Source organism: Schistocerca piceifrons, chromosome 8, assembly GCF_021461385.2.
Source record: "Schistocerca piceifrons isolate TAMUIC-IGC-003096 chromosome 8, iqSchPice1.1, whole genome shotgun sequence".
Taxonomy (NCBI): Eukaryota; Metazoa; Arthropoda; class Insecta; order Orthoptera; family Acrididae; genus Schistocerca; species Schistocerca piceifrons.
The window spans coordinates 328606977-328633051 of NC_060145.1; the positions used below are offsets into that span (position 1 = coordinate 328606977).

At 47.1% G+C, this 26075-nt stretch overlaps 1 protein-coding gene across 2 annotated transcripts in view; it reads left to right on the forward strand.

Annotated features, from left to right (window-relative positions):
* LOC124711647 (glucose dehydrogenase [FAD, quinone]-like) overlaps nt 1-25616 on the forward strand; it is a 193707-nt gene extending 168091 nt beyond the window's left edge. For both annotated transcript variants that reach the window (XM_047241833.1, XM_047241832.1), the window contains exons 4-9: nt 2226-2404; nt 5150-5404; nt 12888-13068; nt 15497-15672; nt 15854-16125; nt 23732-25616. In XM_047241833.1, coding sequence (XP_047097789.1) covers nt 2226-2404; nt 5150-5404; nt 12888-13068; nt 15497-15672; nt 15854-16125; nt 23732-24080 — 1412 coding nt within the window. In that variant the 3' untranslated portion in view covers nt 24081-25616. The remainder of the gene's footprint in view (nt 1-2225; nt 2405-5149; nt 5405-12887; nt 13069-15496; nt 15673-15853; nt 16126-23731) is intronic.
* The last annotated feature ends 459 nt before the right edge of the window (nt 25617-26075 follow it).

Sequence of the window (26075 nt, forward strand, 5' to 3'; positions counted from 1 at the left end):
TAGTTACTTTCGGGACACAGTAGTTAAACTTTTTTCTGCTTCTGTTTTTCGTTCATTTTTTCCTGACGACAGTTGTTCTCTTCCAGAGAGCTAAAAAGTATAGTGAAACGAATTTTTTCCTGCCTATTCTCCGTAGCTGAGAGATGAGTGTAGACGACTGCCATGTGGGGGATCTCGGTTCAATTCCCAATAAAGCCAAGAATTTTTCCTTGCTGGGAGGACTGGTACAGGGTGCACATAGCCTTATGATTCACACTGAAGATTTACCAGACTGAGAGGTAGCTGCTCAGAGGTCTGAAGCGTCGACAACGGCTGGGAGTGCGGTGTTCTGACTTCATGCCCTTCCATACCATATCTCCGTGATGCCATATGGCAAAGGATCTCGCAGCAGCCAGACGACATCGCACGGTCTTCAGGACTAGATCGCGAAGTTTGTATTTTTTTCGTTCTAATAACAAATCGGCATGCCTCACTGTGCACGATAAAACATGAGTCTCATGGTACGCATGGCGCACCCAATCCGCACTTTACATCTACACATCTACATTTATACTCCGCAAGCCACCCAACGGTGTGTGGCGGAGGGCACATGCCACTGTCATTACCTCCCTATCCTGTTCCAGTCGCGTGTGGTTCGCGGGAAGAACGACTGCCGGAAAGCCTCCGTGCGCGCTCGAATCTCTCTAATTTTACATTCGTGATCTCCTCGGGAGGTATAAGTAAGTGAAAGCAATATATCTGATACCTCATTCAGAAACGCACCCTCTCGAAACCTGGACAGCAAGCTACACCGCGATGCAGAGCGGCTCTCTTACAGAGTCTGCCACTTGAGTTTGCTAAACTCTCCGTAACGCTATCACGCTTACCAAATAACCCTGTGACGAAACGCGTCGTTCTTCTTTGGATCTTCTCTATCTCCTCTGTCAACCCGACCTAATACGGATCCCACACTGAAGAGCAATACTCAAGTATAAGTCGAACGAGTGTTCTGTAAGCCACCTCCTTTGTTGATGGACTACATTTTCTAAGGACTCTCACGATGAATCTCAACCTGGCATCCGCCTTACCAAGAATTAATTTTATGTGATCATTCCACTTCAAATCGTTCCGTACGCATACTCCCTGATATTTTACGGAAGTAACTGCTACCAGTGTTTGTTCCCGTATCATATAGTCATACAATAAAGGATCCTTCTTTCTATGCATTCGCAATACATTACATTTGTCTATGTTAGGGGCCAGTTGCCACTCCCAGCACCAAGTGCCTATCCGCTGCAGATCTTCCTGCATTTCGCTGCAACTTTCTAATGCTGCAACTTCTCTGTATACTACAGCATCATCCGCGAAAAGCTGCATGGAACTTCTGACAATATCTACTAGGTCATTTATATATATTGTGAAAAGCAATGGTCCCGTAACACTCCCCTGTGGCACGCCAGAGGTTACCTTAACGTCTGTAGACGCCTCTCCATTGAGAAGAACATGCTGTGTTCTGTTTGCAAAAAACTCCTCAATCCAGCCACACAGCTGGTCTGATATTCCGTAGGCTCTTACATTGTTTACCAGGCGACAGTGCGGAACTGTATCGAACGCCTTCCGGAAAGAAAATGGCATCATCCTGGGAGCCTGTATCTAATATTTTGTGGGCCTCATGAACAAATAAAGCGAGTTGGCTCTCACGCGATCGCTGTTTCCGGAATCGATGTTGATTCCTACAGAGTAGATTCTGGGTTTCCAGAAATGACATAATACTCGAGCAAAAAACATGTTCTAAAATTCTACAACAGATCGATGTCAGTTTTGCGCATCTGCTCGACGACCCTTCTTGAAAACTGCAACCACCTGTGCTCTTTTCCAATCATTTGGAACCTTCCGTTCCTCTAGAGACTTGCTGTACACGGTCGTTAGAAGTGGGGGCAAGTTCTTTCGCGTACTCTGTGCAGTGGGCTGCGATGTTTCTGGCAGTTGGGCTGGTCTACCAGCGTGCTTTGGAACTGTAGTGCCGACATTTCAATGTGCGTCAGGACTGCAGACATGTCGCTGCACACAAACAAAAAATTTATCGCAAAACTTTCTGTCTTTTTAGATCGTGATCAGAACTTTATGACTGCCTCTAGTAATCACGTACTGAGTTGTTTTCACTTGCCTGAGGTGTCGCATGCCTCTGAGCACCCGGCTGTTGAGACTGTCTCATGTAATCTCACTGTGACGTTACTCGGTGGCAGGGCGCATGGTGGGCGGCACTGGGATGCTGCACGGCATGATGTACATGCGCGGCAACCCCTGGGACTACGACCACTGGGCCGCCTCGGGCTGCCGCGGCTGGTCCTGGGCCGACGTGCTGCCCTACTTCCTGCGCTCCGAGGACAACCTTGACGTCAAGAGGGGCAGCCCCTTCGTCGACGTAAGTACCTGTATACTACGCTCCCCAGTCCACTCTATGGCGTTTGGTGGAGTCTACTTCATACCAACACTATCCGTCTTCTTTACAATGCCATATGCAAGTTGAGCGACGTAAAAATGCCTCTGTAAGTGCTTATATACAGAGTGTAATGGGTATATATAGGGTGGTCCATTGATCGTGACCAGGCCAAATATCTCACGAAATAAGCGTCAAACGGAAAAACTACAAATAACGAAACTGGTCTAGCTTGAAGTGGGAAATCAGACGGCGCTATGGTTGGCCCGCTAGATGGGGCTGCCGTAGGTCAAACGGATATCAACTGCGTTTTTTTTTAAATAGGAACCCCCATTTTTATTACATATTCGTGTAGTAAGTAAATATTACGAATGTTTTAATTGGACCACTTTTTTCGCTTTGTGACAGATGGCGCTGTAATAGTCACAAACATATGGCTCACAATTTTGGTAACAGGCAGGTTTTTTTAAATTAAAATACAGAACGTAGGTACGTTTGAACATTTTATTTCGGTTGTTCCGCAATTGGTAAACGCTCCATTTTAACACAGGTAATGTATCACCAAGCAAATACCGTCCGCACTGGCGGAATGTTACGTGATACCACGTACGTATACGTTTGTGACTATCACATAGCGAAAAAAGTGGTCCAACTAAAACATTCATATTTCTTTACGTACTACACGAATATGTAATAAAAATGGGGGTTCCTATTTTAAAAAATGCAGTTGATATCCGTTTGACCTATGGCAGCCCCATCTAGCGGGCCAACCATAGCGCCATCTGGGTTCCCCCTTTAAGCTAGACGAGTTTCGTTCTTTGTAGTTTTTTCGTTTAATGCTTATTTCGTGAGATATTTGGCCCGGTCACTATCAATGGACCACCCTGTATAGTACAGATATTTCTGTTAGTGACTGAAAACGGCGTATTGAACAACACTGCGTTAGTATTTACTTCATTTTCAGCCTATTAGCTAAAAGTATTTCTTTTTTATATATATAGATTGGTTAGTACCTCAAAGTGTATGTGGCAAGAGTGAACCATCGATGTTCCTTTTCTCCTGGGCAGCAGGTGAGATGAAGTGTAGAAATGTCAATGCAAAACGGTTAGTCTATACCGCCATGTGTCGTTAACTTCGGTTTTAGGGACAGCCATTTACAAAACATCAGGTCATAAAGTTTTTGATGTGTTTGTGGGAAGACTGTTGAACGCAGAGAAAAAACAACAAACACATTGATGTGTGTACATACACTACTGGCCATTAAAATTGCTACACCACGTTGATGACATGCTACAGACGCGAAATCTAACCGACAGGAGGAATATGCTGTGATATGAAAATGATTAGATTTTCAGAGCATTCACGCAAGGTTGGCGCCGGTAGCGACACCTACAACGTGCTGACATGAGGAAAGTTTCCAACCGGTTTCTCATACACAAACAGCAGTGACCTGCGTTGCCTGGTGAAACGTTGTTGTGATGCCTCGTGTAAGGAGAAGAAATGCGTGCCATCACGTTTTCGACTTTGATAAAGGTGGGATTGTAGCCTATCGCGATTGCGTTTAATCGCATCGCGACATTCCTGCTCACATTGGTCGAGACCCAATGACTGTTAGCAGCATATGGAATCAGTGGGTTCAGGACGGTAATATGGAACGCCGTGCTGGATCCCAACGGCCTCGTATCACGAGCAGTCAAGATGACAGGCATCTTATCCGCATGGCTGTAACAGATCGTGCAGCAACGTCTCGATTCCTGAGTCAACAGATAGGGACGTTTGCAAGACAACAACCATCTGCACGAACAGTTCGACGACGTTTGCAGCAGCATGGGCTATCAGCTCGGAGACCATGGTTGCGGTTACCCTTGGCGCTGCATCACAGACAGGAGCGCCTGCGATGGTGTACTCAACGACGAACCTGGGTGCACGAATGGCAAAACCTCATTTTTTCGGACGAATCCAGGTTATGTTTACAGCATCATGATGGTCGCATCCGCGTTTGGCCTCATCGAGGTGAACGCACATTGGAAGCGTGTATTCGTCATCGCCATACTGGCGTATTACCCGGCGTGATGGTATGGGGTGCCATTGGTTACACGTCTCGGTCACCTCTTGTTCGCATTGACGGCACTTTGAATAGTGGACGTTACATTTCAGATGTGTTACGACCCGTGGCTCTACCCTTCATTCGTTCCCTGCGAAACCCTACATTTCAGCAGGATAATGCACGACAACATGTTGCAGGTCCTGTACGGGCCTTACTGGGTACAGAAAATGTTCGACTGCTGCCGTGGCCAGCACACTCTCCAGATCTCTCACCAATTGAGAACGTCTGGTTAATGGTGGCCGAGCAACTGGCTAGTCACAATACGTCAGTCACGACTCTTGATGAACTGTGGTATCGTGTTGAAGCTGCCCTGGACAGCTGTACCTGTACACGCCATCCAAGCTGTGTTTGACTCAATGCCCAGGCGTATCAAGGCCGATATTTCGGCCAGAGGTGGTTGCTGTGGGTACTGATTTCTCAGGATCTATGCACCCAAATTGCGTGAAAATGTAATCAGATGTCAGTTCTAGTATAATATATTGGTCCAATGAATACCAGTTTATCATGTGCATTTCTTCTTGGTGTAGCAATTTTTATGGCCAGTGGTGTATTACCTTCTCAAAGATCTTGCTGGTGATGGCGTTCCTTTATTAAGTTTGACTGTGTGTGTTGGTTCCCCGCAGCCGTCGCTGCACGGCACGGACGGCCCGATGACGGTGGAGCGCTTCAAGTGGCTGCCGCAGCTGGTGGGCAACATGCTGCAAGCCGCGTCGCAGCTGGGCCAGCGCGTCGGCCACGACCCCAACGGCGCCTCCGGCCAGCTGGGCTTCACGCCCGCGCAGGCCACCACCGTGCGGGGAGCCAGGTCCAGCCTGCTGCGGCAGTTCTGCGGCGGCTCTGCGCGACGCCCCAACCTCAGCATCATCACCAGGGCGCAGGTCAGTCGCAGGCCAGCGTACGTGCACCTCGGCAACAACAACGGCCTGGACTGCAGTTCTGCACATCCACCCGCTTACATATTTCTGCTGCTACAGAACAGTGCAAACCGACTATAACTGCAGGCTGCTCTTAAAAGGAGTTTACAACTTTGAAAATTCATAAAAGGGGCGATCAAAAAGTTTCTGCTCGAAGGCTGTGCTGTGCAGAATCATTATGCTGCTTTATTGAGGCAATCATCCCACCGTAGCACCAGTTTGAAGATACCTGTTTGGTAAAACACCGTATCCTGCTGTGTGAAGAAGTCGATAACTGCCTGCTGCACGTCCTTGTCCAACAGGAACCATGGACACTTCGTGGTCTTTTTTCAAGGACGATAGCTTGATAATTGCGCAGGGAGAGACCGGAAGTATAGGCTTGAAATTCTCACACTTGAATTGGCTAGCCTCCCAAATCGACAAGCATCTTGTGTCGAATCTCGGCTAGCACGGAACTTGGTGCGCCATTCCAGAACGGTGCTTTTCGACAGAGATGCTGTCCCATACACATTCTTCATTCTCCTTCAGCGCCAAGAAAAGAATAGCAGTATGTTCACGTTTCTGCATGTACTACACACTCTTCAGAACGACACCAATATTACACTAATTCCTTGCCTACATGTCGGTGCTTATATACCCACATTGGAATCGCGCTACATTACATATACGCTGCAGCAACGCCCCCAAACGGAAACTTTTTAATTGCCCCGTACACAATCTTATTTGTACAATTTACAGTCCTAGCCTTGGTGCAATTTTGCAGGGAAATAGGTCAAGTTTTGACTCACATGGTACACTAGTATTGAATCACTCCACCACAAGCGCTAGCGGCAGTTGCAAGAAACATGGTTGCCTTCACTGGTCCCGATGGAGGAACTGTCGCATTAGAAGCTAAATGTAAAGTGACGTCTGTATGACACGCTACTCGATACGACCGTGGCAGTCGTTAGCAGTCGACCTAATAAGCTGTCAGCGACACCAGCTCCTCCAGTGTGTGGGTGCACTCTCAGAAATCGTGACGTACTTGCGAAAAAGTCGATAAATATTTGTGACCATCTGGAATATAACTGTTATCGTTAATCGTTTCACTCGCAGCAATCTGAGCTGTGATCTTAGATTCCTGCCTGACCACACCTTTGGAAATCGCGACTTAGTCGGAAAAAATTTGTAAATATTTGTGACAAGCAAGAATACAGGTGTCATCGCTGCTCGTTTCACGTATGGCAGTTACAACTTTCGTTATTTAATCAGACTGAACTCAGAAAATTGAACAAACCTATTCCTGAAAGAGAGACCATTCTTATATTTAAATAACATCAAATATTGCAGAATACATAAGGAACGACCAAAAAATTTTCGTTTGATGGTTGGTTGGTTGATTTGGGGGGAGGAGACCAAACTGCGAGGTCATTGGTCTCATCGGATTAGGGAAGGGTGGGGAAGGAAGTCGGCCGTGCCCTTTCAAAGGAACCATCCCGGCATTTGCACGAAGCGATTTAGGGAAATCACGGAAAACCTAAGTCAGGATGACCGGACGCGGGATTGAACCGCAGTCCTCCCGAATGCGAGTCCAGTGTGTTAACCACTGCGCCACCTCGTTTGATGGTGTTGCTGTAGCGTATACAGCGTGTTTCCGTAAGAGCGTGCAAAAATTTAGCAGGACATAAAGGATGCTCCACTGAACAATTTGAGATAGCAAACCTGAGGTCGGAGAAGCCAGCGCAAGGAGATAATAGGAATAAAATCACATTAATGTTTACTTTTTTATTTACATTAGTTACAGTTAACTGCAAATACCGTCATTGACACAATGAACGTACCATTTCTGCTGTTTCTTATAAAATGTGCTGAAACTGACGGCCATCAACCTCAATGCAAGCATGACATCGGCGAACAAGATTCTGACGCATCTTGACAAATATCCCAGATATGTTTCGAATCAGATTTCAATTCTACAATTCTAGCAACTAATTCCATCTTCGTCTTCATTGGGGTCTTATACACAATCGACTTTAGATATCACCATCGGAAATAATCAAGGGGATCCAGGTCAGGTGACCTCGCAGACCATGGAATAGGACCTCCCCTTCCACTTCAGTGACCAGGAAATACACCACTGAGATGGCTGCGCACATCCACACTGAAGTGAGGCGATGCACCGTCATGTTGTATCCACATCCTCTCATGAGCAACCAAGGGTAGGTTCTGAAACAACTCAGGTAGAACTCTTTGCAACAACCTCAAGTACAGGTGGCCGTTCAGACTGCCTGGTAAATTCCATAGAAATCAGGCTCGTCCTCCTTGTTTCCTTGCAGAAAAAAATGGTTCAAATGGCTCTGAGCACTATGGGACTTAACAGTTGAGGTCATCAGTCCCCTAGAACTTAGAACTACTTAAACATAACTAACCTAAGGACATTACATACATCCATGCCCGAGGCAAGATTCGAACCTGCGACCGTAGCATTCGCGCAGTTCCGGACTGAAGCGCCTAGAACCGCTCGGCCACCACGGCCGGCTCCTTGCAGAAAATAAAGAGTGTATACGTAAATAAACAGCACAGTACGTGTAAACTTGAACGCACGTAGGTTGTAAATAAGGTGGAAAACAGTAATCTTAGACAAAACAGTAGACAAATTTACTTCCATATCTCCTGACTTCTCTGACCCCAAGTTCTCTACCTGAAATCGTTCAGTGGAGTCTTCTCTATGTCCTGTTGCATTGTTGTACGATTTTACAGAAACACCCTGTGTACAACACACACTGACTCCAATGTGGATAGATAACCACCGACGTGTACGGAAGGGATTAGCATGGTATTCCTGTGTTTCCAGCGTGCGTGTGACAAATGCGGGAACGTGATCTATGGCGACGTTATTACCAAACACATCGAAACAGCATCAATATACCGTTTATTCTTTTCTTGGTTGCAGTAGACATCCATAACAGAGTGGAATATGTGTGTGGGGCAGAATGTCCCACGAAAAGCACTGTTGCGGAACGGTGCACCGAGGGACGGGAAAAACCCACCGTGGTACAACAACAAAGTTATGAAACTACTGCGAAAGCAAAGAGAGCATCACTCCAAGTTTAAACGCAGCCAAAACCTCTCAGAGAAACAGGAGCTAAACGATGTCAAAGTGAAGCGTTCAGTGAATTCGAAAGTAAAATTCTATGTACCGACTTGACAGAAAATCCTAGGAAGTTCTGATCTTACGTTAAATCAGTAAGTGGCTCGAAATAGCATATCCAGACACTCCGGGATGATGATGGCATTGAAACAGAGGATGACACGCGCAAAGCTGAAATACTAAACACCTTTTTCCAAAGCTGTTTCACAGAGGAAGACCGCACTGCAGTTCCTTTTCTAAATCCTCGCACAAACGAAAAAATGGCTGACATCTAAATAAGTGTCCAAGGAATAGAAAAGCAACTGGAATCACTCAATAGAGGAAAGTCCACTGGACCTGACGGGATACCAATTCGATTCTACACAGAGTACGCGAAAGAACTTGCCCCCCTTCTAACAGCCGTGTACCGCAAGTCTCTAGTGGAACGGAGGGTTCCAAATGATTGGAAAAGAGCACAGGTAGTCCCAGTCTTCAAGAAGGGTCGTCGAGTAGATGCGCAAAACTATAGACCTATATCTATGGCGTCGATCTGTTGTAGAATTTTAGAACATGTTTTTTGCTCGAGTATCATGTTGTTTTTGGAAACCCAGAATCTACTATGTAGGAATCAACATGGATTCCGGAAACAGCGATCGTGTGAGACCCAACTCGCTTTATTTGTTCATGAGACCCAGAAAATATTAGATACAGGCTGCCAGGTAGATGCTATTTTTCTTGACTTCCGGGAGGCGTTCGATACAGTTCCGCACTGTCGCCTGATAAACAAAGTAAGAGCCTACGGAATATCAGACCAGCTGTGTGGCTGGATTGAAGAGGTTTTAGCAAACAGAACACAGCATGTTGTTATCAATGGAGAGACGTATACAGGCGTTAAAGTAACCTCTGGCGTGCCACAGGGGAGTGTTATGGGACCATTGCTTTTCACAATATATATAAATGACCTAGTAGATAGTGCCGGAAGTTCCATGCGGCTTTTCGCGGATGATGCTGTAGTATACAGAGAAGTTGCAGCATTAGAAAATTGTAGTGAAATGCAGGAAGATCTGCAACGGATAGGCACTTGGTGCAGGGAGTGGCAACTGTCCCTTAACATAGACAAATGTAATGTATTGCGAATACATAGAAAGAAGGATCCTTTATTGTATGATTATATGGTAGCGGAACAAACACTGGTAGCAGTTACTTCTGTAAAATATCTGGGAGTATGCGTGCGGAACGATTTGAAGTGGAATGATCATATAAAATTAATTGTTGGTAAGGCGGGTACCAGGTTGAGATTCATTGGGAGAGTGCTTAGAAAATGTAGTCCATCAACAAAGGAGGTGGCTTACAAAACACTCGTTCGACCTATACTTGAGTATTGCTCATCAGTGTGGGATCCGTACCAGATCGGTTTGACGGAGGAGATAGAGAAGATCCAAAGAAGAGCGGCGCGTTTCGTCACAGGGTTATTTGGTAACCGTGATAGCGTTACGGAGATGTTTAATAAACTCAAGTGGCAGACTCTGCAAGAGAGGCGCTCTGCATCGCGGTGTAGATTGCTCGCCAGGTTTCGAGAGGGTGCGTTTCTGGATGAGGTATTGAATATATTGCTTCCCCCTACTTATACCTCCCGAGGAGATCACGAATGTAAAATTAGAGACATTAGAGCGCGCACGGAGGCTTTCAGACAGTCGTTCTTCCTGCGAACCATACGCGACTGGAACAGGAAAGAGAGGTAATGACAGTGGCACGTAAAGTGCCCTCCGCCACACACCGTTGGGTGGCTGGCGGAGTATAAATTTAGATGTAGATGGGATGCTGCTGCTTCATGATAACACACGACCCCAAATAGCAAATGTCGTAACCCAGAAGCTACAAGGTACGGCATGTCAAGTGGGAGTCACTCGAGCACCCGCCCCACAGTCCTGGTTTCTTCCCATGCGATTATCACGGCATCGGTCCCTTAAGATAGACCTTGGAGGACCACGATTCTTGTTAAACGAGAATGTGTAGCTGTGTTACAGACTTCTTCACGCAGCAGGACACGGCGTTTTACCGAATGGGTATCTTCAATGTGTTGCGTCGGTGGGATAACTGACTCAGTGGTCACTGCGATTTTGCTGACTGGCATATCGATTCTTGAGTATACGTACTTGGAAAGAAAACTTTTTGATTGCCCCTTATACTTCTATTACGTCAGTGAGAGACTCCCATAATCTGTTATAAGTGCGAAAACCAACAAAAAAATATTAAAACATAGGACGCAAACCCACTTCCTTCGACTCCCTAACCCCACGCTTCTAACCACAACTGCACGCCGTACAACATTTAACAGCTGTGTCTTTCATCTTACGATCTCCTGATGGCTCTTGCTGCCAATGAGTCATTAACTGACGTTTAATTATAACAAAGCATAACAAGCATTCAGGTAGTGATAAATCTTCAATACGCCATTACCTTAAACCTATGAAGCGTTATCGTATGGTTAAGAGGTGAGGGGGTGCGATGTAAATTAGATCGCGAATGCTGAAAGGTTGAGAGACGCTTATCTAAGGAACAGTTGAATATATTCTCCCTGACATGCTACAACGAGTTTGACGAGAAATCAACTTCAGACAGGATAAAAAAACATTGTGTACTTTCCTAAAAGAAATGACATGAAAATTAAGTCAGCAAATCACATAAATAAAACAATATGAATTTTCAAAATTGTAAAATTCTTTTAGTAACACACTGTATTTATTGCATAGCTACACTTAAATGAGAATTACAAACTTTGTAAAGTTCAAAATTTCTTTCGTCACGCAAGTTCAGTCAATCCAATGTAAAAATTGTATGGTTCATTCTTCTTCACTGAGTCAAGTGTTTCAACAAATATTCACGTGTACATGCTTGAGCATGGATGATACGAGCTACACGTGTCTCCCGGTTCTTTTGCCAACATATCAGACCTTGGCGAGTAACTAGTTATCAGTCACGGAGGAGGGGGGGGGGGAGTGAAGGGGGGCTGCTCCTCACAATTAGCACCACAAGGTTGAAAAATAAACATTACAACAAAGAAAAATTACAGAGAGAGATGGTGCAGTGATTAGCACACTACACCCGCATTCGGGAGGGCGACGGTTCAAGCCCACGTCCGGCCATCCTGATTTAGGTTTGCCGTGATTTCTCTAATTCCCTTCAGGCAGACGCCGAGATGGTTTCGTTGAAAGGGCACAGATGATTTCCTTCCCCATCCCTCCCAAACCCACCAACAAACCAAAGAAAAATCCTTCGCAGTAACGGCAATCTAACCCTGGTCCTCAGTAAGTCAGCTGTCTACACTGATCACTCAGCCACGGCTGCAGACTGAGCAGGCCTGGTGCAATAGATTTATATCGAATCCACAAACAATTTTAAGTTCACTGATGCATCAAAGGCGGAAAAATGAGCCACAGCTTACTACAGTAACTGCACCTAATTATTTATTAAACATGCACAGACAAACCAAGAAACGTCTCAGCTAAACGAGCTAGGGCCGCAGCAGCGTTCAAAATGCAGTCTTCAAAAACGCTAGACAAACAATGGCATAAATATTTCTAGCCCGCCCGGTTAGCCGCTGTCCAACGCACGGCTTTCCGGAGTGGGAAGGAGCGCCTGGTCCCCGGCACGAATCCGCCCGGTGGACTTGTGTCGAGGTTCGATGAGCCGGCCAGTCTGTGGATGGTTTTTAGGCGGTTTTCCATCTGCCTCGGTGAATGCGGGCTGATTCCCCTTATTCCGCCTCAGCTACATTATGTCGGCGATTGCTGCGCAAACAAGTTCTCCACATACGCGTACACCATCATTACTCTACCACACAAACATAGGGGTTCCACTCGTCTGGTGTGAGACGTTCCCTGGGAGGGTCCACCGGTGGCCGAACCGCACAATAACCCTGAAAGAGTGGCTCGGTGTGGGGCGGCAAAGGGGTGAAGTGGACTGCGGTAGTCGTCGTGGGGTTGTGGACCACTGCGGCTGCGGTGGGGACGGAGCCTCTCTGTCGTTTCTATGCCCCCGGTTAACATACAATACAATGCAATATTTCTATATTATCTGTAGATCCACGAAGCTCAAAAACGCATCGTGGCGTAAATGAACCTGCACTAAATGTGGCTGGTTGCTGTATTTCTTCAAGTAGACCTAATTCATTACATGCTATCTCTGATGCTCTTTCTCTATTCCTCCAATTATCATTCTAATTAAAATATAGTGACTGTTCTATCCCTCGTGCTCTCGCTGTAATGGGACGTCGAGAATACTGAAACAAAAGGGCGAAAGTGAGCAGCCTGTGTGAGAAGTGTCTGTGTGTCGCAGGTAACACGCGTGCTGGTGGACGCGCAGTCGAAGAGGGCCACAGGCGTCGAGTACGTGCGGAAGGGCAAGACGCGGCAACTCACCGCCGCCAAGGAGGTCATCCTCAGCGCCGGAACTGTCGCATCGCCGCAGATCCTTCTCCTGTCCGGCATCGGGCCCAAGGAGCATCTTCAGAAAGTCGGTACGTTTACAAAACACGGTGCCGTAACACAGCTAACACTGGCGGTACTCTGAAGTTCAACTGCTGGCCTACGAGTAACTTCTCCCTGGAATCGGTCAGCCTTTCCACTGGTTGCGCGTGACACCCAGTGTACCTATAAACCTCATTGAATTCGTCACAGTACACTCGAGCGGTAGTGTTAGATTCACAGTTTCGGAAGCTGGTAACAAAATAAATTAGCTTCCCCACTATTTGACCGACAGGAAAAGAAGAAGCGGTATTATCCCTTTTCTTATCACTAAACGACCTGGCTAAATTTTTAAGTCTCAAACACCTGTGAAGGAATATGAATCTTGATGACAGTCTGTCCACTGGGGACATCTATTAATTCTAAAATAGGTTACATTCACCTTTTATCAATCTCGTCCTCCTCTCTCATCATCATCGTCACCATCAACAACACAAGCACAATACTGTAACACTGTATGAGAGGACAGGAAATCTGGTTAGAGTTTACTACATTTTTAAAATAATTGTGAACCCCTCCCCCCCCCCCCCCTTGTAGACATAACTGGATTTTTAAGATTTTTAAGTGGTAGCTGCTGTTAGAAAATATAATTTAAAACGGTTAGTCAAATAAAAACGAAACAGATGGAAAAAAGTAAGTTTACTCTTTATTGTTTCGAAATTAATCACCACAACTGTTAATACATTTATCGCACTGTGATACAAGACGGTCAATGCCGTCATGGAAAACGTTGCGCCCCGACGTGCACCACTTTCCCCGCACTGACTGCTAGGTCCCGTTGTTCATTGACATTCTGGAACACTGCACAGAAATTGAAGAGCACCATCAAATCCAAACGTCCAGGGATATTAACGTGCGGCATCATTCTGTTGCAGAATAATGCCTGCCACATGTTGCCAAGGTCGTTTCACGTACGTTGCAGAAGTTTCGCTGTAAGCTCTTACTCATGCCCATACAGTACCGATTTCCACATTTTTGAAGCCCTGAAGAAAGACAATCGTGGTCGTCGATTTTCAGATTTTTCCATGAAGGCGTTGCCCGTCTTTTTTCACTTTAGGATGAATGTACTGTTATAGCGGCCGAAAAATTAACAGGTTACTTACTTTTATCCGTATGTCTCGTTCTCATTTGACAACTCCTTATAATATTCGAAAGTCATATACAGTGTACCTGAGAAGTCCTATGATGTCAACACAGTATTGGGTATTGGTGCACTCTTAAGAAATTGTGTATCCAGCAGATATTTCTGTGCACCATCTTGTCTTACACAGAGATCTACATTTATCAGCCTGAACATTAGCGTTACGGAGATGTTTAATAAACTCAAGTGGCAGACTCTGCAAGAGAGGCGCTCTGCATCGCGGTGTAGATTGCTCGCCAGGTTTCGAGAGGGTGCGTTTCTGGATGAGGTATTGAATATATTGCTTCCCCCTACTTATACCTCCCGAGGAGATCACGAATGTAAAATTAGAGACATTAGAGCGCGCACGGAGGCTTTCAGACAGTCGTTCTTCCTGCGAACCATACGCGACTGGAACAGGAAAGGGAGGTAATGACAGTGGCACGTAAAGTGCCCTCCGCCACACACCGTTGGGTGGCTTGCGGAGTATAAAAGTAGATGTAGATGTAAAAATGGCAACAGCGCATGGCGGCCCGGATGGTCACCCATCCAAGTGCCGACAACGCCCGACAGCGCTTCGGTGATCTCACGGGAACCGGTGTAGCCACAGCAGCAAGGCCGTTGCCAATATAGAATAATTCTCATAATTATCAGTGTGATACAGCACTATTCATAATTTCTTCTTCGTAACTTTACTGCCTATAGTTTATTCTGTCTCAATTTAAGTGGCCCTAGGTGATAGAAAAACCAGCTTTGTTACGTGTAGAGGCAATAGCATGTCTTTACACGGCTGGCTTGAGACAACCAATCAAATGGAGGTTGCAGGGCAAACTCAGCTCTGAAGTCCAACGAAGGAGTTTTGCTCGTAATAAATTCAACTGAAGAAAGACTACACAATACTAATAGTAATACATGCTGCAACAGTTCAGGCAAGGTAGTTCATTAAAGCGAATTAACTTCAGTGGCAGTAGGAGATAACACCTCATTTGCACCAACATGCTCAACCAAGTGAAAACTTTTGTTGTAAAGATGGTGTTAGTAAACAAACAGTAAGGAAAGTTTGTATAAATTCATGTGTTTTGGTGCCACTGGTGTGACCTAACTCCGGGTTTGCAATTGGATATGAACAGTGGAAAACAAATATTACTATCTGCTTTTCGTTTATGATTAGCTGTATTCTTAAACAGAGCTCCTTTTAGCAAGAGCGCGGTGATTTTGCAAACGCATGAGTTTTTAACATTTATTTGGCTTGCAAAATTACTTGGCAGTTCAAGTTACTAAATACTTCAATTGTTATACAGGAATATCTGTGACCCATCACTTGCCTGGTGTGGGTAGACGTCTCCAGAATCATGTTTCATACAAGATGAGGGTCAAGCTAGCCAACTGGAAGCAGCAAGCACTGCTGAACAACGGGACGCTTCACGAGTACGTCAAGAAGAGACTGGGACCAATAACCTCTACAGGAATGTCACAGGTTTGTTGCTTTCCCTCAATAAGTACACTGACAAGGAAGCTGTAGCTCTTCAAATACAAATAACATGAAGAATGAGGCGTCTGTGAGCAGACTGTGTACATTTTGGTACATGAAAATTTAATTTTCTAAAGTCAGAACTGTTGTGAGCGTATTGTGTGTATAACTGAGTGGATGCTTGCAGCTGACTGGCTTCATCCGAACCAAGTACGCGCCGCTGGCGCCTGCGGATATACCAGACGTGCAGGTGTTCTTCGCGGGCGAGCAGGCCAACGGCTCCTCGGCGATGACCAGCTCCTCGCCTCCAGCCTACATAGACATCACGCCCACTCTGCTACGGCCGCAGAGTCGTGGCTACATAGAGCTACGAAGCAAGGACCCGCTCCAGCCACCACGCATATACGCCCAGTACTTGAGAGATGTCTTCGATGTCAAGGTCCTGGTTGAGGGCATCAAGTACGTATATGACGCATGTGCCATGTCTTGGTTACATTTACGTAGACTCTATACTAAGTTGTAATTCTTAGGTTCACAACCCGTGTTTAGTGTTCCAATTGAACGAAGGGAATTTTGACATCCGACTCACTTCATTACTTGCGTTGACATGCGTTGCTCTTCTACACTCGTCCTCATAAATTAAGGATTATTGCAGAATGTGGTGCCAACAACGTGGCACTACACAAAACTGGCGCTAATAGCATAGGCACATAGGAGACACACACGTCACTGATCTGTAAGTCCACGGTACTAGTGATAAGTTGCGAAAACCGTCCCGAAACACATGTGCTACAAAACGCAACTGTTTCCTATACATGTATCCGACATCAATATGGGATATGATCACCATGCACACGTACACAGGCCGCACAGCGGGTTGGCATACTCTGGATCAGGTGGTCGAGCAGCTGCTGGGGTATAGCCTCACATTCTTGCACCAACACCTGTCGGAGCTCCTGAAGTGTCGTAGGGGTTTGAAGACGTGCAGCGATACGTCGACCGAAAGCATCCTAGACGTGCTCAATAAGGTTTAGGTCTGGAGAACAGGCAGGCCACTCCACTCGCCTGATATCTTCTGTTCAGTGTACTCCTCCACGATGGCAGGTCGGTGGGGCCGTGCGGTATCATCCATCAGGAGGAAGGTGGGACTACCTGCACCCCTAAAAAGTCGGTCATACTGGTGCAAAATGACGTCCCGATACACCTGACACAGTTCCTCTGTCAATGACATGCAGGGGTGAACGTGCGCCAAACATGATCCCAGCCCACACCATCAAACCACGACCTCCATACAGGTCCCTTTCAAGGACATTAAGGGGCAATTGGCTCCTGGTTCACGCAGGATGAAAACCCGGCGGGAATCACTGTTCAGACCATACCTGGACTCGTCTGTGAACATAACTTGGGACCACTGTTTCAATTACCATTACTGTGTTCTTGTCACCAGGCTTTACGGGCTCTCCTGTGACCAGGGGTCAGTGGAATGTACCTTGCAGGTCTCCTGACGAATAAACCATGTCTGTTCAGTATGTGTAGACTGTGTGTCTGGAGACAACTGTTCCAGTGACTGCGGTAAGGTCCCGAGCAAGGTTACCTGCAGTACTCCGTGGCCGTCTGCGGGCACTGATGGTGAGATATCGGTCTTCTGGTGGTGTTGTACAAGGTGGACGTCCCGTACTGTAGCGCCTGGGCACGTTTCCTGTCTGCTGGAATCGTAGCCATAATCTTGAGATCACACATTGTGGCACACAGAGGGCCCGTGCTATGACCTGCTGTGTTTGACCAGCCTCCAGTCGGCCTAGTATACTACCCCTCATAATGTCATAAATATATGAGCGATTTTCAACACACAGTCACCATTAGCACGTCTGAAAACGTCTCGCTGGACCGTACTCTGACATGCACCAACACAACTTTTTGTATGTGGACTGCTGCTAGCGCCACCGTGGGATGACCGCAGGTCAGATGCACCGCATGGTCATACCCCGAGGCGATTTAAATCCGCAAACCGCCCACCAGAGCAATGTTTCACCATGTATCAGTATTATCCTTAATTTATGAGCATGAGTGTAGCAACAACGACGTATATTCCGCTCTTTAGTGGTCGTCCGGTACAGTGCAGTGGAAATGTATTTAAATCCGAAGTTTGCAGATGCGTATCTTCTATGCGGATTAGCAGATGGTAGTGACCGTGGCCAATGGGAGAGATTTCCAGAACGACGATGCCCCGAGAGGGGGACGTTTGGAGAAATTAACCGTCGTCTTAGGCAGCATGGGACTTTTAAGCCACTGCTATTCGCGACTGGGAAGGCCTAGAAGGACGAGGACACCTCATCTAGAGGAGGAACTTTATCGTGAAGTTAGGCCTAGTGTCAGCGTAAGCCAGTTAGCTGCAACAAGTAATGTTGACCACATAACTATCTGAGAGCCTGTTGTATCCATAGTACGTGCAGCGTACGCAAGCACTTACAGCAGCTGATTTTCCTGCACAGTACAATTGTGCGAATGGCTCGTTCAACAATTGACAGCCATTACCCTCAACTGAGTGGAAAAATGCTGTTCACGCATGAGGCTTCGCTCTAACATGGAAATAAAGCGTTTCCGGACCAATGTCCATTTGAAACTTCCTGGCAAATTATTACTGTGTGTGCCGGACCTACACTCGAACTCGGGACCCCTGCCTTTCGCGGGCAAATGCTCTACCAACTGAGTTACCCAAGCATGACTCACAACCCGTCCTCACAGCTTCAACTCTTCCAGTACCTCGTCTCCTACCTTCCAAGTTGTAAGGAGGGGTTGTGAGTCGTGCTTGGGTAGCTCAATTGGTAGAGCGCCCGTGGAAGGCAAAGGTCCCGAGTTCGAGTATCAGTCCGGCACACAGTTTTAATTTGCCAGGTAGTTTCATATCAGCGCACACTCCGCTGCAGAGTGAAAATTACATTCTGTAATGTCCATTTAGCCCACCCGGTTGGCCGTGCGGTCTAACGCACGGCTCTCCAGGCGGGAAGGAGCGCCTGGTCCCCGGCACGAATCCGGCCGGCGGATTTGTGTTGAGGTCCGATGAACCGGCCAGTCTCTGGATGGTTTTTAGGCGGTTTTCCATCTGCCTCGGCGAATGCGGACTGGTTCCCCTTCTTCCACCTCCGTTACACTATGTCGGCGATTGCTGCACAAACAAGTTCTCCACGTACACGTACACCACCATTACTGTACCATGCAAACATAGGGGCTACACTCGTCTGGTGTGAGACGTTCCCTGGGGGTGTCCGCTGGGGGCCAAACCGCACAATAACCCTGGTTTCACTGTGAAGCGGCGGTGGACTGCGGTAGTCGTCGTGGGTTTCTTTTTTTTTTTTTTTTTTTGGTGGGGTTTAAGGGCGCTCAACTACTGAGGTCATTAGCACCCAGTCACAGTTGTTAGAGCGCATGGAATCCAGTAAAATTCAAGGGGAGGGGGGACACCAGAAAGGCTTGACAAAGATGCAGATAAAATAAGTAAAAAAGTTAGATGTCTTTGGACAAGCCAGTCAAAGTTATAAAACGCAGAACACGAGCAGCTGCTCGAGCGTCATCAGCTAAAATATCTGGTAAAGTAGATGGCAGGGACAGGACAACACGAGATTGACTAAAGCAGGGACATGACAATAAAACATGGCGCACTGTTAATGCCTGACCACAAGGGCACTGCGGGGCTGGGTCACCGGAGAGCAGGTAGCGGTGGCTAAACCGACAATGCCCAATCCGCAACCTGGTCAGAAGGACCTCTTCTCGCCGATATGGTCGGGAGGAGGTTGTCCAAGCAGTTGGGAGCGGTTTTACTGCCCGGACCTTGTTTCCTTGGAGGGATGACCAAGCATCCCACCACAACGACACAAGCCTCTTACAAACAACCCCACGAACGTCAGATGACGGGACACAATGGGAGGCTGGCCGAGGCAGGAGGACTACAGCCTTGGCTGCAGCATCTGCAGCCTCATTCCCAGGCACTCCTACATGTCCGGGAACCCACAGAAAGCTGACAGGAGAACCATTATCAGCGAAAGAATGGAGGTCCAGACGCGATTGTAGGTACGAAGAAGGAAGCTTTTGCCCGCCAGAGAAAGATGTGCCAGCATCTGGCCCCGGAGCACAGGACCGGGACAGTGCAAGCGCACGTTCGAGCTCCCGCATAGTAAAGGGGGCATTATAAGTTTCCAGATTCAGCGAGTGGAAGGAAGGTCGCCGAGCCACTTCTGCCTCTTTCCTGGGAAGGAAGGCAGGGTGGTAATGGGCGGAGCTTGAAACCGCCGCGAAAAACCGGCCGAAGGCGTTGGAGACAGCCACAGGATCAACGAGGACCTCATTACCTGAGGTCAGGCCAGGTACCGAGGAGTGGGGCTTAATGCCCGACAGCCGGCGCAGGCCACCCCATACGACAGAAGAGGGAGTAAAACTGTTGAAGGAGCTGCTGAAAGAGGCCCAACAAGCTTTTTTGCTGTCTTTGATGACTCTACGGCATTGCGCTCGGAGTCGTTTGTATCCAATACAATTCGCCAACGTAGGATGGCGGCGAAAGGTGCGTAAAGCACGTCGTCGAGCACGGATAGCGTCTCTACAATCCTCGTTCCACCAGGGGACGGAAACGCAACGTGAAGAAGAGGTAGTACGAGGAATGGAACGTTCGGCAGCATTGATGATAACAGCCGTGAGGTATTCGACCTGATTGTCACAACTGAGAAAATCGTGGTCCGGAAAGGTCGCCAGGGAGGAGTAAAGTCCCCAGTCAGCTTTCGGTATGCTCCAGCTCGAAGGACGTGGGGATGGGGTGTGGTGCAGGAGACGAACGACACAGGGGAAGTGGTCGCTCGAATAGGTGTCAGAAAGGACATACCACTCGAACCGACGGGCAAGAGTGGTAGAACAGATCGAGAGGTCCAAGTGGGAGTAGGTATGAGTAGAGTTCGAGAGGAAAGTTGGGGCGCCAGTATTGAGGCAGACAAGATTGAGATGGTTGAAGACATCCACCAAGAGGGAGCCTCTCTGACAGGATGCAGGAGAGCCCCAAAGGGGATGATGGGCATTGAAGTCGCCAAACAATAAAAATGGTGGAGGAAGCTGAACAATAAGGTGCATCATGTCAGCCCGACTAACTGGGGATGACAATGGAGTGTAGATGGTGCAAACTGAAAAAGTAAAGGCAGAAAGAGTAATACAGACAGCTATTGCTTGGAGTGGGGTGGTCAATGGGATGGGATGGTAATAGACATCGTCCCGAACGAGCAACATGACCCCACCATGAGCTGGGATACCGTCCACAGGGGTGAGGTCATACCGCTCCGAGGTATAGTGGGTAAAGGTAATACGGTCAGTCGGGCGCAACTTGCTTTCCTGGAGACCAAGGACGAGCGGACAGTGCAGGCGGAGGAGCAGTTGTAATTCCTCCCGATTAGATCGAATACCTCTTATGTTCCAATGTAACAAGGCCATCACTAGTCAAAAAAGAGGGGGAACGAGATGGGGGAAGAGCTGGTCACCTCGATGGCCGCGGAGGGCCAGGTTTCGAGGGAACAACGCTACAACCGGCGGGATGCGGATCCTGTTCCATCGAGTCGTCGCCAGCTGCAGCCGCTGTCCCTGGTTGTGTAGGAGGGGCAGCATCATTTGCCGACGAGAGGCCAGCTGAGCACCTGGCAGCAGAGTGTCCCGGCGAAACTGAGGACGGCCGGGAGCAGCGACTCATGGATGGAGCGTCAGACGAAACGCGCCGGGGTGGAGAGGGGGATAGAGACTTCTTCTTGGAGGCCTTCTTGGAAGTCCGAGGAGGCACAGGGATGGTGGGCTGGACCCAAAGAAGATCCTCACGCGCGGGGTCCGTTTTGGCACGCCAGACCTCGGAAGCTGGGGTCCGGAATGTTTCCCCGATGGACGCCTGAGAAGAGGATCGCTTCTCAGGCGGCAGGGGGGAGGAGGAGGAGGAAGAGTGGCCCCTGGGGCAGAGGGGGCGGGGGCCACGGGGGAGGAGGATTTGGAAGGGAGGGATTTGGGAGGCGGAGGCAGAGACCCCGGATGGGGGGAGGAGGCAGAGGGGGGACAGGATAGGGGTGAGGATACTGTGGAAGGAGTGGACACAACTGAGGCAAACGAAGTGGTCAACGGCATGGGATGGAGGCGGTCATACTTCTTCCTGGCCTCAGAATAAGAGAGACGATCCAAAGTTTTGAGTTCTTGTATCTTCTTCTCCTTCTGATATGCGGGGCAGTCTGAGGATCTAGGCGAGTGGATGCCAGGACAATTAACACACCGAGGTGGTGGGGTGCATGTATGTCCCTCACGAAGAGGACGTCCACAATCGCCACAAAGGGGCTCAGCCTCACACCGTGACGACATGTGCCCAAAGTGCAAACACCGAAAACAGCGCATAGGAGGCGGGACGTAAGGTCGCACGTCGCACCGGTAGCACATCACCTTTACCTCCTCCGGGAGAACGTCCCCCTCGAAGGCGAGGATAAAGGCCCCGGTGTCGATGCGACAGTCTTTGGGGCCGCACTGGACTCGCCGGACGAAATGCACGCCTCGGCGCTCCAGGTTGGCCCTGAGCTCCTCATCAGATTGCAGCAGGAGGTCCTGATGAAAAATAACCCCCTGCGTCCTATTTAGTGCCAGATGCGGGACAATGGACACTGGGATGTCCCCTAGGCGGTCACACGCCTGGAGTGCCGCCGACTGTGTGGCGGATGTGGTCTTTATAAGAACGGACCCCGAACGCATCTTACTGAGAGCCTCGATTTCCCCGAAGATGTCCTCAATGTGCTGAACAAAGAACATGGGCTTGGAGGTGGCGAACGTCCCCCCATTGGTTCGAGAACAGACCAAATAGCGGGGGAAGTACTTCGCGCCAAGCCGGCGGGCCTGTTCCGCCTCCCAGGGAGTGGCCAAGGGAGAAAGGGCAGGAGAACCAGAACCAGAGACAGTACCTTTCCTTTTGGAAGACTCGGCCGCAGAGCGACCTGATACGTGTTGACGTTTCATCTGCGAAACATCTGCCCCGATACCACTCACTCCGACCAGGGGCTCTCCCCATGGGCGCCACCCAGCCTCAGCAAGGGCCACCTGGCAGGATGACCGTTGCCGGGAGTCCTGATGCCCCAAGGAGACGGGCATCTACTCCTTGGCCGACGTGGGGAGGGTGCAGCTCAGGTATCGGCAGTACGATCCCTGTGTTGTCAGGGGGCTACAACCTAGAGGGTACATGACGACCCCACCACAACGGGCTGGCTACCGTGCTGGATTTCTGGTGCCATGGAAAGTCCATCATGATCGTAGGTGCAGATGGGGACGCACTATGGGCGTAACTTGTACAACTCATCAGGCGTTTAGGCCCAATTTGAGGAATAGTGGGCATGGTTACAACGCCGGTACAATGCTGAGTGCCAAGGTCTTAGTGCATTGAGGACCAGTGGTACACCATGTAAGGCGTCCTTCCCCAAAAGGCTCGTACTTCTGTAGAATTTTGAAAAATGGAGGTCAAACCCCAAGGGGGACCATCACATGGAAGGCCGAAACGGTTGAAACTTCTTTTAGTCGTTTCTTACGACAGGCAGGAATACCTCGGGCCTATTCTTACCCCGGACCCGCAGGGGGGGTCGTGGGGATGTGGATCACTGCGGCTGCGGCGGGGACGGAGCCTCTCCGTCGTTTCTAGGTTCCCGGTTAACATACAATACAATACAATGTCAATTTAATAAATTTTCTTCCTCTACATGACAGAAATGTTTCCTGAAAGTATGACTACATCTTTTGTTACACCATTTATTTTCTTCCCTTTTTTTCACTCATAGGTTCCTCCCTTTGTGCCATTTCATCCTCTATGTTTTAATAACGAGTCTCAGCCTACCATATTTTTATTGTCGATTTATTTTTTCTCTGAATTCAATTTGGTCATAATTTAGCACACCAAACAGTTAGCAATCAATGTGTTGTGGCCTCCACAACAAAGTGGTCATCTTTTACTGTTAATTTATTTTGTCTTGTGTGCTGTTCCGATTTCATGATGATATAAACTTAATGGAACTTCATTTCCTTACAGATTTGTGGTGGAATTTGTCAGAACACCAGCCATGAGAGAACTGGGTGCCAGTCTTACGCCTGAGCTGTGGCAGGGATGTGAAAAATACGGGGAAGGATCAGAGGACTTTTGGGCTTGTGCTGTGAGGCGTTACACAGGCCCTGAGAACCATCAAGTGGGGACATGCATAATGGGTGACCCTTATGATCCCAACACTGTCGTTGATCCCCGACTCAGGGTAGTGGGAATAAATGGTTTGCGCGTCGTGGATGCCTCTGTAATCCCACATGTTCCCTCGGGCAACCTCAACGCACCTACTGTCATGGTTGCTGAGAAAGGGGCGCAAATGATTATAGACGACTGGCAATGAGATTACACCTTCATGGATATAAATGTAACTCCAGCGAAATGATGCAGCTCCATATTTGAACCAGAAGCATATATTAGTCAATATTATTAATCTATTTATGAGGTTTGTCTGTGTAAATGTCTGTGGGTGTAAGCGTGTGTGTGTGTGTTTGTGTGTGTGTGTGTGTGTGGTAGAGTTTTCACACTTACTGGTAGCTGTGAAGTCTTCTTGTATTTATTCAAATATTTTCAGAATTGAGGGAGTTCACTTATGTGGCAATCTGATGACGATACAGGTGCGACAAATTTAAATCAAGAGAATATTTTAAAGTATCTATGTTCACCGTTAAGTGTGAACAACTACTCAACCGACAGGATAAACATTAAATAACTCCCTCTTTGCAATTGGAGCGTGCAGTAGAATAAAATATGATTGTAGCCATGATTTATAAAATGATGTATTCATGGGCATTATGAACGTGGCAGTTCATTGACAAACAGTGATTGCTAACAAATCCACAATGGATGTGTGCTAGTTCTCTGTCAGTTTCTTTACCGCAGTTTCAGGGTCTCTGCTTTTCCTTTGGCAATAACTTTTACTTCGGGCACTGCGCACAAATCACTTTTTTGTATTGTTAAATACTTCAGAACATTTCTCATTTAGCCGCATTCTCTTTTTCTCTTCCTGCGTTTTGCGTTTTCCTTTTAATTTTATATCTTGGAAAAGTAATAAAGTTCAGAAAAGATGTGACAGTTATGTCTGTCACATCTCACTATTCTCTGATCAAAATTCGTACTTTAGTAAACATGGGTTTTACACATAAACCACACCAGAGTAAAATGATTACTGTGGTTGCCACATAAATGGACAGTCAAAGTTTTCATTTATCAAAGTTTCTTCGCCAGATTCATTCAATCAAACTGAAAGAAGAAGAATAATACCTTCGATGTGTAATTCGTCATGTCATGGGCACACCTACAGTGTTCAGGCTGTGAATCTATTTTTAACTCCTGTACATTTTCTGAAATTCTGCATTACAGGTGAAGTGAGATTTACAAAGTAGTAGATTGACACTACGCAATCCTAGATCTTCTGTGCCAGTATGTTGTCTGCTGGCCACTCATATCACTGGTGTCGTTTTAGCATGTAGCCTTAATATGATGATGCCCTACTTTTGCCAAGTTAGTGATTGCCATATTACTGTGATCTCAGGTGTCTTTTGAAGACAGTAATAAATCATGAAACCTATTTTATAATTGGCCGACAGAAATAAAACAAAGAACCGGAGTAGATTCAGAATACATATTCAAAATATGAATGAGTACAACTGATTAGTAATTATAATTATGAAATTATGTGTTAATGGTCTGTCTGTAGATAACAATCTCAATTACACAATCAAATTTAAGATGATGTGACCAGCTTCATCAGTTGCAAGAAGTTACTGCACCGGAGTTACAGATATATTTATTTAATCACCAGTCATGTTAATTGACTTCCTCTACTGTGTAACCAAAGATATAAATGATAATTATAATTAAATTATGTTTCAAATTATTTGTACGAACTATTCATTTTTAAAACCTTACCCTACCTGTCTCCTACCAGATTCTTAATGGATTTTGTGGTGTTACAACAATTCGTATTGGTGATGAAATTTATAGTTCAGTATCAGAATGTGAAATTAACTGAATGTCTAACTGTCCTAAAGTATATCTACAGTATTTCTTACTCATTCTACGTGACTACGAGTATTGCTGCTTTACAGAACATCAACAAAACATACGTATTTTTAAAGGAACACTGATTATTTTTTGCTGTACATTGCGTTATTTATTTGCTATCGCAGGAAACATGTCATTGTTAATGTTGTATCTTACAGTTCATATCCAACACGTAATGTAAACAATTAAATATCTTTGATTTGCAGCGTCGTTTTAAGCTGTCTCTACACGCAGTGATCCGCCAACACATTATGACCACCGACCTACTATCGAAATCAATCCATCCAGACGA